The sequence below is a fragment of the Myxocyprinus asiaticus genome, chromosome 49 (genome assembly GCF_019703515.2).
Source record: "Myxocyprinus asiaticus isolate MX2 ecotype Aquarium Trade chromosome 49, UBuf_Myxa_2, whole genome shotgun sequence".
Lineage (NCBI taxonomy): Eukaryota > Metazoa > Chordata > Actinopteri > Cypriniformes > Catostomidae > Myxocyprinus > Myxocyprinus asiaticus.
The window spans coordinates 3288263-3300296 of record NC_059392.1 but is presented as its reverse complement, the minus strand read 5'-3'; the positions used below and the strand labels follow the sequence as shown (position 1 = coordinate 3300296).

At 36.2% G+C, this 12034-nt stretch overlaps 1 protein-coding gene across 1 annotated transcript; it reads left to right on the top strand.

Moving 5' to 3' along the window:
* Positions 1 to 745: 745 nt before the first annotated feature.
* ftsj3 (FtsJ RNA 2'-O-methyltransferase 3) lies at positions 746 to 12019 on the top strand. Its single transcript, XM_051694071.1, has 19 exons — positions 746 to 905; positions 1177 to 1282; positions 1373 to 1499; positions 1583 to 1682; positions 1793 to 1987; positions 2392 to 2507; positions 2933 to 3037; positions 3139 to 3239; positions 3894 to 3980; positions 4066 to 4230; positions 4310 to 4445; positions 5909 to 6096; positions 6282 to 6399; positions 6582 to 6826; positions 7333 to 7427; positions 7528 to 7630; positions 8617 to 8800; positions 10295 to 10389; positions 10493 to 12019. The coding sequence occupies exons 1-19, from the start codon at positions 839 to 841 to the stop codon at positions 10773 to 10775; spliced, it is 2616 nt and encodes an 871-aa protein (XP_051550031.1). The 5' UTR covers positions 746 to 838; the 3' UTR covers positions 10776 to 12019.
* The last annotated feature ends 15 nt before the right edge of the window (positions 12020 to 12034 follow it).

The window sequence follows — 12034 nt, the reverse complement described above, 5'->3', positions numbered from 1 at the left end:
TATTAATTTTAAGCATTGATAGTAGTTATAGATGTTACTAATATTGTTGTTGCTGTTTTGTTGTTTATTACATCTTTATAGTATAATTTATTTATTTATCTGTTTATTTGTTTGTTTATTTGTTTTTAAGAAAAACCTCAAAGTCTGACTACAGTCCCATTCCTTTATCATCTGTTTCGTGAAAGCTGAAAATCCACTAATGATTTTTATGGCAAATGAAATTATTAATTAACAATATATATATATATATATATATATATATATATATATATATATATATATATATAATTAACCATTATTAATTATAAATTACTATTCATTCATTTTAAGCATTGATAGTAATAATAATAATAGTTATTATTTTTTTGTTTTTATTATTATTAAATCAGAATAGTATTTATTTAGTTATTTATTAAGTAACTCTCATAGCTTCAATGTCTGTTTCATATTGGCTGTAAATACACGTCTAAATTTTATGGGAAATTATCATTTAGAGGTCAAGTGTTTTACAATTATTATTATTTGATTAATTTGTGATGGATGAACTCTGTCTTACACAAATGAATGGCCTACATAACAGAAGAACACAAAAATATTTTTTTTTGCATGGATTTATATATATATATATATATATATATATAACATATACCTCATATACACAGTAAATTATGATTTACATATTAAAAAACTTTTAGTGCTGAAGCCAGACGGTGAGAAGTTATATGAAAAGTGACGTCATCTCAGTGCGCCACCAAAATACACGTGGAGCTCCAGCGGAGAAGCACGACACGGTGAAAAGTGTCCAAATACTGCTGGATAACTGTTAAAAACAGAAATCATGGGTAAAAAACTGAAAGTGGGAAAAACCCGAAAGGATAAATTCTACCATCTGGCAAAAGAAACCGGTAAGTCGTGTAAACTCGTGTTAGATTGCTGCATGCGAGTTAGATCTGGATAATTTTTCATACTTTACCATATTCAGTTGTTATTGAGCTTCACAATCTGACATAATCTGGTTGTATTTATGTGTATGAACTACTACAATAAAGTTGTGTAAGTCAATGTAAACCATTTGTATTACAATAATCATATACCTTTAGGGTGCCCAGTCGTTTATATATTTCAGGTTGTTATACATTTTTGCTTATTTATTATTAGTCATGTCTTATATTTAAGGTTATCGGTCCAGATCATCGTTCAAGCTCATTCAGCTCAATCGCAAATTCCAGTTTCTTCAGAAAGCTCGAGCTGTAGTGGATCTATGTGCAGCACCTGGTGGATGGTGAGTTGATCTTTCACAGTATTAACTGAATATTATTTCTATATTGATGTAATACATTCATGGTCATTGAAATCTCTCATTCAAATCCAGGTTGCAGGTGGCATCCAAGTTCATGCCTGTATCCAGTCTTATTATTGGTGTGGATCTGGTCCCGATCAAACCCATCCCAAATGTTGTCACATTACAGGAGGACATCACAACTGAGAAATGCAGACAGGTCAGATCACTGTTAAATCTGACTTTATCTAAACTGTACATGTAATATTAAAGCAGCATTGACGAACGCTCTTTGTCCATCAGGCTCTCAGAAAAGAGCTGCAGACATGGAAAGTGGACGTTGTTCTTAATGATGGTGCTCCCAACGTCGGAGCCAACTGGCAGCATGACGCCTTTACTCAAGGTATGTGAGAACAACACGTGCACAAAGGTAGAAATGGTTTTTAGAAAAAGCTTTTCACCTTCTGCAGTCTAAATGTATAAATGGTCATGAGTTATATGTGTCTTCTCTAGCTCATCTTACTCTAATGGCTCTCAAACTGGCCTGCGAGTTTCTCACGAAGGGTGGGACGTTTGTCACAAAGGTTTTCCGCTCTAAAGACTATCAGCCTCTCATCTGGATCTTCCAGCAGTTCTTTAAGAAGGTGCAGGCCACCAAACCACAGGCCTCCCGAAACGAATCTGCTGAGATCTTTGTCGTCTGTCAAGGTAAATCAAACTTTTCATGACTGTCTCTGTAAATAATTGAAGTGAAGTGTTTGAATTTAGCTTTTAGAGGTTTAAGTATTGGAATACTTGGAAAATTGGGCAAAATATGGGTATCAGTATCGGCCAGTAGTTATTTGTGAATATCGGCCAAAATCGGTGCATCCCTAATTTTTACCCAGACCTACTGAATTATATAAAAAGTGCAGCGTTCTCTCACTTGAATAAAGTCCTTGAAAATGTATGCTGGAAAAAGTACTTGAAAGTCCTGGATTTTGCCTGTATGAACCTTCTCTGTCTAAATAAAGTTTCTGTTTGTCTTTCTGTCTTTTTCTTTTCACCCATAAATGTACTGTAATAAATATATTAAGAATATGTATTATACTTTTTTTTTTTTTTTCCCTTAGGTTATTTGGCCCCGGATAAAATTGACAACAAGTTCTTTGACCCCAAGCATGCTTTTAAAGAGGTCGACGTTCAAGTGAAAACTGTTAAAGAGCTGATAACCACAAAAAAGCCCAAAGTAGGTGTTTACATTGCGCTCATGTTGACATGTACATAGTCCTATTTAAAATCTTTCAAGCTACACACACCAAACTTGGCACAGACCTTCAGACTGTTCTGACTTGAGTTGCTATGACTTTTCAAACTGATCAGAATTACGGTTTTCGCACAGCGGGTGATTAAAGATCCCCAAAATCCCATAGATGTACATTAACAGAATGTTCAAATGGGCCAAGACTAAATTAAACAAATTAAAATGTAAACAAGCCCTTCAGTCTTCTTTAACTGTCTCACTCTCTCTTTCTTGCATTTCTTTCTATCTTTAACCTTCAAACTTAAAAAAAATAAATAAATAAAAAAAAATAAGAACTTTACCTATCTCGTTAAATATTGAATTATTTCATATTTTTGTTTTACTTACATTTATTTTCTACTGTTTTTCAGGCAGAAGGCTACAGTGATGGTGACCTCACTCTCTATCACACTTTCTCAGTAACTGAATTCTTAAGAGCCGAAAACCCTGTCGATTTCTTGAGCAAAGCCAGCGAAGTAAGTTTTCGAAGAATATTATTTGCCAACTTCAGTATGCCAACCTTAGGAATGTTTTTCACTGTGATGAGTTTCTAATTTCAACCTTTTGTTTTGTTTAGATAACCTTTGATAACCCAGAGCTAGAATCCCACTCCGCTACTTTCTCAGAAATCAAAGAATGTTGTCGCGACATTAAGGTCTTGGGACGAAAGGAATTGCGGTGAGGCCCAATGTTTGGTTTTAAAAAATGTATACAATACCAATTTATTTGCAAAACACCTCATGAAGTTGTTTGGGAGAATGAGTTACCATAGCTTTGATTTTACTATATTTTTTATAATTTTTATCCCCTTTTCTCCCAATTTGGAATGCCCAATTCCCACTACTTAGTAGGTCCTCGTGGTGGCGCGGTTACTCACCTCAATCCTGGTGGCGGAGGACAAGTCTCGGTTGCCTCCGCTTCTGAGACTGTCAATCCGTGCATCTTATCACGTGACTCGTTGTGCATGACAACACGGAGACTCACAGCATGTGGAGGCTCATGCTACTCTCCGTGATCCACGCACAACTTACCACGCGCCCTATTGAGAGCGAGAACCATTAATCGCGACCACGAGGAGGTTACCCCATGTGACTCTACCCTCCCTAGCAACTGGGCCAATTTGGTTGCTTAGGAGACCTGGCTGGAGTCACTCAGCATACCCTGGATTCGAACTCGTGACTCCAGGGGTGGTAGTCAGCGTCAATACTCGCTGAGCTACCCAGGCACCCCCTTGCGATTTTACTTTTCTTTTAAATTTGGAAAATAATAGTAATAAAGAATGTAGGTGTGTCCAAACCATTGACTGGAAATGTTGGCCTGTTTTGTCGTCAGTTTGTTGCTATCATGGAGGTCCAAGCTTAGGAGGTTCTTGGCTAGAAAACTGAAGGTGGAAGCCAGACATCCGGACCAGGAAATCAGGTACGTTATGACCTCATAAAGCCGCAAAAACAATTATTTTATTAGTTTGACAGCTTGTCGTTATTAATCATATATGTTCATGTAGCCTTAGCTCAGGCGAAGAGAGCGAAACCGATGAGAAGGAAAGCAAGAAAAAAGGAGTGGGAAAAAAGGCAGAGGACGACAAAGCAGAAGACGATGAAGACGAGGAAGAGGAAATGGAGAAGAAGTTGGCGGAACTGAAGGCCGAAGAGGTCGCAGAGCTTAAACGGTAAAGTTTGATAGCTTTAGATTGTTTGTTACCTCCACACCGTTTGGGAGGTTTAATATACGTTCTTGGCTGTAAACAGGAAAAAGAAGAAGCTTCTAAAGGAAAGGAGGAAGCAGAGAGAGAGGGTGGAGCTGAAGATGGACCTTCCTGGAGTCTCCATCGCCGATGATAACGATACATCCATGTTTTCACTCAGTACCATCAAGAAAGCCCAGGCAAGAGAGTTGCATAAGCCTATACATGCCTAATAATATGATCATAATAAGGTTGTCAAGTTTCAGAAGTCAATACCGGTGAATTTTCACGATTCTCGATACGAATTTCGATACCACAGCAAAACTAACATGCTGTTAAACATAATAGAAAGTTGAATATTTAAAATACAATTTAAAATGATGACTTTCAGCTTTTCCTAACAAATAAGCACAAATAATTACAATATTATATTTGGATTGTTATCATAATTTAATAAAGAACTTGTTTGAGGTTTTCTTTAGGGGTCATAGATTGTTGTCGTCACAGCTAATATACTGGTTATATATAAAGTTGTAATTGTTTTGTAGGTAATAGAGGTCAACTGATAGGGGATTTTGCCGATATGATAACTACGGTGGTGGAAAAGGCCGATAACCGAAATAACAGACTAAAGCCCAAAGTATACATCGATTTTGATGTGAACGCTCAGTGTCTGTGTACAGTCGAGCGCGAGCCTGTCAAAGTAAACTTCATTTGACGGTGCGCGTATATACATGCATTTGGTGCATGTGCGCCACGACTGCTATGAGACACCGGACAGTTTCTCTTCAGGAGTTTAGACCCATAAAGATGTCTTTATATTCCTTCAGACTCGAGTTGCACAGGTATCTCCTGACCTCCTCACACACGCGCTCTTGACGTGCTAACGTACTGTTGTTGTTTTTACCTTCATCTCCTGTTATTATTCGTGCCAGTAATTCCAGGCGCATGCACAGTCTGCGCGTTCAAAGATGCACGGTTAAAAAATGGGGCTGCACACATTTAGTGCTCAAGCACTCTGAGTGCTAAGTACTCAAAGTGTAATTCGGTCTGACCGAATTATACTTTGGACTTTAGCTCCATTACAAGTATTAACCAAATTAAGATTTTTATAGCCTTTATATTCAATAGATGAAGGGTTTTGTATATGCGTGTATAATATATATATATAATTTTTTCTCCAGATGAGGTTTAATGAGGAATAAGGTTTATTATTATTCACAATATATGAAGTTAGACAGTGTATTTGTTGACGCAGCACGTTTCGATAGTCACGTTTCTTTGCTTGCCTCTTCGCTTCAATTTAAAACACTTGATAATCTAATCAAAATAGCAAAATGTGCATTGAAGTGAGGATAAAAATATGGATGAATATTGTCAATGATGAAAAATGTAGATATCACAGCAAAATCCCCACGAGGTGTCAGTGATTGTTTTATTTTACCTCTAAAGGCTGTTGTTGTACTGTAGACTCGAGACATTTCAACTGTAGAATCTTCCAGCGCTATCGGTATAGGTTACCGATAACCGATATAGGTTACCGATAACCGATAGTTCCAGAAAGCAACTACTGGCACCGATTAATCGGTAAAACCGATATATCGGTTCTACCTATAATACGTTAACAAACTCTAAAAATTGATGTGAATTTGCTTTCCTCCAGTCTCTCAGTGAAATCACTCAGGGTGATATGAAAATAGCGGACGCTCTGGTAGAGGATGAGGAAGATTTGTACTTCTCTGAATCTGAAGACGAGCGCATGTCTCTGGCCTCTGACCTTGACTCAGACGATCTCGAAGAAATAGAGAAGAAAGAGAAAGAAATCGAAAAAAAGACTCCCAAGAAAAAAAGGTACTGCACAATCTTGTTTCCTTCCTTTATTTTTCCTTTGCTGAATTAGTTGACATTTTCAGCTACAAGTAAAAACTGTCGCAACATCTTTATTTCAATATGTGCGAATGTGATTTGAGAGCTGTTTCGGAAGGGAAGATTTTTTTCTGTTGGATAACTTACATTTTCATTTTGTTTCTCTGCAGAGTTTCATTTGCCAATGAGGAGCAGGATGAGGGGGAAGCGAACGGGAACAAATTACTCGTTGAACTCGAAGGAAAAGGCGAAAAGAAAGAACGAGAGACCAATATGTGGTTCAGCAAGGTATTTGAATCGCTTGTTTACATGTTTCAACTACAAGAGGACTGCACTATTTCAAAATTTGGATAATAGATTTTTCTGTTGATTATTTCTTCGATTAATGCGATACAAAAGTCAAATCAATCTGTTTCGATTTAAACTCTCAATGTCGTGCTAATTCTCGTTTACGATGAACGTCTGCACAGGGCATTTTCACTGAGTTGGATTTGGACGATGACAAAGACGCTATCAAGGAACTCAAGCAAACCCAACTACTGCAGAATAATCAGTCTGCAACTTCAGGAAAAGGCAGAAAGAGGAAAGCTGACGAAGAGGCGGAGCCTGCCAAACAGGAAGAGGAAGTAGCCATGCCCACACAGGAAGCGAAGAAGGTGGAAGATGATGACGACAGTGATTCTGACGATGACAGCAGTGATGATGATGATGAGAGGTGACGTTTATAATAAGCACTTGCGTGCTTTCCTATTTTGAATGATCTGCGCGAATTGTGTAAAAACGACGAAAGTGCGAAAATGGTTCTAGCTTAGCATGCTCTATGTCAATGCGATGTTGCATTCCCAAAACCTTCCGAATGCAATTTATAACGTAATAGAAGTACGCATTGCATTCTCAGCATTGCCACAAGGGCCGCTATAGTGGTATATTAGCGGGAACTGTCTTCTGTGGTCAGTTTTCTATTTCAGGTCAACTCCTGTCAACAGTTTCAAGAGACTCTTGCTGAGCAAGTTATTTAAACTGTCGACATGTTTATAAGTAGGTTTAATTGCACTGGCATTTGAATGTCACTCTATTGCAACCTTGAGGATTGAGCTTTATTACCACCACAGTAACGCAAGAGCATCAAATGTTCCCATTTGTGTACTTTCGTGGAGTATATACCTGCCAAAACTTTGTGTAACTTGTTCTCTAACAAGAATAAAATGTTTTATTTAACAGAGATATTACCCAGATGCAGAAAGCTTCCACGGCTGCCGGCGTGGTGGGAGCAGGCGACGATGAAGACTTTCAAGTTGTTCCGGTTGAAAGCATAAGTCAGTTGTAAATGTTTACACATTTGTTTGACATTTGTGTACCAAATATGAACATTGCATATTTTAAAAACCTGAATATATTGTACATTTTACTTTGCAGATAAACGGGCTCGAATTCTGGACGCAGAGGGTCTGGCGCTCGGTGCACAAATCGCCACTTCTAAAAAGAGAATGAGAGACCTAATCAACGGCTCATTCCACAGGTGAGAACACCTGTCCACTAATGGGAAAAAGATATAAAAAAAATAAATTTTGTTATTTGAAAGTAAAAATTATGAATTAGCTTAATTTATGGTCTGTAAATGGACGTTTATGGACAATATGCATACTTTTTAGGGATGCATCGATATTAAATTTTTTGGTCGATACCGAATTTAACAAAACTATATGTCGATACCGATATTTCGCCACTTTCCTTATTTTGTCATCAGATCACTGTTTAACCAAGGAATGCTTATAAAATATAAAAAGAGGTACAAAAGCTTTTTTACTGTTCTAACAATAAATAATTATCATTGAACATTGGATCTGTTGGCCAAAATTTTAAAGAGCGCCACAGTGAAAGAAAAACAAGATAAAAATAACTAAATATGATAACATGATGATTGATATGCAAAAAGGTTATTTTGTACTTTTAAAACATTTTTGCACTTCTGTTTTTGTATTTTAAAACGCAGCCTTTTAAGGTTTAGTAAGCACACAGGGCCATATTGCAATTTCAATCTTAATTTAATCAATCGTGCAGCATTAATGGATATACCGATATCTCAGAAGCCAAAGTCTGGAGGTTTCAAAGCATTTGAATGTTTTTTTTCTCATCATGTATCCTATAGGGAAGTGCCGCTTCCACAACCGTCACGTTCGTAAATGGCATTTTATCTGCGTTTAACGTGACAACGAGAAAGAATAAACAGTTTTTATCAAGTGTGTTTTTAATGAATTATAAATCAACCATCATTTTTTCATATTGCCGTTTTCATGCTTATTACCAATATGCCAATTGGTATTAATTTGGTCAATAATTGGCTGCTAAATATCGGTAGCTGATACATCGATGCATCCCTAGTATTTTTACAAAAAAAATTTGTAAATTATTTTTTTTGGAAATAAGTCACTTTAATTTGGTGGGCTTGTCACAGATCTAGTTGTGTTTTTGACGTAATCAAGTAATCTTTGTGGTGCTTTTTAGGTTTGCTAACTCTGAGGACATGACCGAAGTCCCTGCTTGGTTTGTTGACGATGAAAAGAAGCACCGGAAGAGGCCGCTTCCTGTCACCAAAGAGATGGTGGAGGAATACAAGCAAAAATGGCGGGAAATCAACGCCCGTCCAATCAAAAGAGTGGCAGAGGCCAAAGCCCGCAAGAAGAGAAGGGTGAGACTAGCAAGATGGGAGAATACTTGAATAATGAGAATAAAATAAATAATGAGAACGGCTCTCATAATGGGCCATATCATAGAAAATTTTGATGTAATATGTAGACATTAAAGTTCAAAAGCTAAAGCCCTGTGACCATTTTATTCAGATCATTTATGAAAAACGAAACTACAAAAATGGGTCATGGTTGCCATGATCTTCGAAAATCTGGAAATGTCAAGACATTTTTAAATTGTGATTTCCAGGTCTGGAATAGTGAATATAAATTGAATAGTTAGTAGTATAACTTCAGGGCATTTTTATTCAGACAGTCATTACAGCAAATCATTTACATATAGAATCCTTAAAGCTACAGTACGCAAGTTTTTGGTGCAAGAAACTTTGACAATATTAGGAGTGTACGCACTTCAGATGTCACAAAAAATGCAGAGAATATAATGTATTCTTTGCATAAATTAATAGTCTAATGATTATTATTGTGTCAAAAAGCATAAAACACTATCTGGTTTTGCATATCGGTTATCAGACACAAAAATTAATCGGTATCGGTCAAAAACGACTATCGGTAGATATCTATAATGTATTCTTTGCATTAATTAAGTCCAATGATTATTGTCAAAAAGCATAAAACACTAATTATCTGGTTTTGCATATCGGTTATCAGACACAAAAATTAATCGGTATCGGTCAAAAACAACTATCGGTAGATCTCTATAATGTATTCTTTGCATTAATTAAGTCTAATGATTATTGTCAAAAAGCATAAAACACTAATTATCTGGTTTTGCATATCGGTTATCAGACACTTAAAAAAATGAATCGGTATCGGTCAAAAACGACTATCGGTAGATCTCTATAATGTATTCTTTGCATTAATTAAGTCTAATGATTATTGTCAAAAAGCATAAAACACAAATTAACTTGTTTTGCTTATCTGTTATCGGACACTTAAAATAATTGTTATCGGTTAAAAAAAAAGCTATTGGTAGATCGCTATAATGTATTCTTTGCTTAAATTGATAGTCTATTGATTATTATTGTGTCAAAAAGCATAAAACACTAATTAACTGGTTTTGCATATCGGTTATCGGACCCTTAAAAATAATCGGTATCGGTCAAAAAAACAAACATTTAATGTATTCTTTGCTTAAATTAATAGTTTAATGATTATTATTGTCAAAAAGCATAAACACTTATTACATTTTTTTTTTTGGCATATCGGTCATCGGACACTTAATGATCGGTATCGAGGGAAAAATATCGGTAGATTTGTATAATGTATTTTTTGCATTAATTAATAGTCATATAATTATGAACATAATTGTACATGTGTCACCCAAATAACATACTTAAAAATCAGTAATTGTAATCTGACTACTAGAATTTAATATGTAATGTTTTACACTACTTTTTGAACTAAAAAGGTAATTAGATTATTATAATTACTTTGTAATCTGTTTACACCCAACACTGCTTTTTTGTGTGTTGCAGATGCTGAAGAAGATGGAACAAGCTAAGAAAAAGGCTGAAGCTGTTGTAGACACCGTGGATATTTCGGAGCGAGAGAAAATGGCGCAGCTCAAGAGGTCAGTCTTGGCATCAATACAGCGCTCAATCATAATCTTTAAAAACCTTTTTAAAACATCTCTAATCGCAGTTTTGTCATTGTTTTATATCTCTCTTCTGCAGCATCTACAAAAAGGCTGGTGTTGGTAAAGAGAAGAGAGAGGTCACATACGTGGTGTCCAAGAAGGGCGCCGGACGCAAAGTGCGCCGCCCCGCTGGGGTGAAGGGTGCTTTCCGCGTGGTGGATGGACGAATGAAGAAAGACACGAGGGGCATGATGAAGGAGCAGAGAGAGCGAGGCAAAGGGGGGAAGGGAAAGAAAGGCGGGCGGGGTATGAAAGGCGGGCGGGGCATGAAAGGAGGGCGGGGTATGAAAGCAGGAAAAGGACGTCCGAATAAGAAGTGATTGACCACTTCCTACCATGCCACGGCCTTTTGATTTCACTCGGCACTCAAACTGCTTTAATTTAGCCAAGTTCAAGACTAGCTGTTTCATAGTGACCGGACTGTACTTTACTTTATCTAGTACTATACGCTGGTCTGATGTTTTGGCCTATCGAAAGGCCACTTTGTAATTACCAACAGCATGTTATTCAGCTCGAACTTTGATATACTTGACTATGAATAAGGGTCTGAACCCTTAGACCAATCAGATCTGGGTCAGATTGTTGACGTTTCTCAGCAGTGTTATAATGCTGTATGTTTTCATGTCGAATGTCCTTTATTGTGGAGGACCTTCAGGTGTATACGTTAAACTCTTGAGTTGTATGGGTTAATTGTGCTTGAAATATTATCTAAAAAATATTCTGCTTGTATTGTTGTTGTTGGAAAATATACAAATTGAAATGATCGCTGTTAACTGAAATTAAAATACTTTTAAGTAATACTAAAAACAATTGTTATTTTTATAACCATAATTTAAAAATGTTTTCACCTTGCATGGCATTTTTTTGGTTTGCCATGATTTTGAGTGTTTAAATACTATCTAAGTGATAGATATTGATTATCTAAGCCACTTTGACTGAAGCCAACAATTTGTAAGGTCATGCGAACCATTTAAACAGTCTTTTATCGGGTAAAGGTCAAAATAGAATTTTTTAATTATAAATACTGTTATTTTTGCTTATTACCCACAATTTGTGCTCTTCTTGTAAACACCTTCAGCAGTTTATTCAATGTGCGATGGTCTGTTTACATTTTAAAATCTCATGTAAATATGGTTTTCTTGTGTTGTCAGGTTTTTATAATTAGCTAATATTTTTTTATATATGGTTATCAGTGTTTGGTTGTACATGTAAAAACATTCATTGACTAAAAACAGCTCTTATAGCTATAACTGGTGTGATGCGTTTCCCATCCTACAAACTAGACATAGACCGATAATCGGTTTGACCGATATTTTTTCCTAGTCATCACACTTCTCTATTTCTCTGGTTGTCAGTTCATTAATATTGAGTCAGCTGATAAATAAGGCCATTTGGTGGGTCTCAAACAAATAGCACCCAAAAACTTCATTACACCACGGAGTGTTTAACAGGCAACATTGGTGTTCACAGTTAAAGTATCTTATTTAATGTTTGTTTATTCTTTTGTAAAATTTCAGTTGTTACTCAACATTCATTCTCAAGTGTATTAAACATTCAAAATGCATGTTTTTATAATTGT

Bases quoted from the DNA above. Each gene is read 5' to 3' on its own strand.
- ftsj3 (XM_051694071.1), top strand. From the start codon at position 839: ATGGGTAAAAAACTGAAAGTGGGAAAAACCCGAAAGGATAAATTCTAC. The intron at 4,231-4,309 runs GTAAAGTTTGAT...GGCTGTAAACAG, and splicing joins GAGGTCGCAGAGCTTAAACG to GAAAAAGAAGAAGCTTCTAA. The intron at 6,097-6,281 runs GTACTGCACAAT...GTTTCTCTGCAG, and splicing joins AAGACTCCCAAGAAAAAAAG to AGTTTCATTTGCCAATGAGG.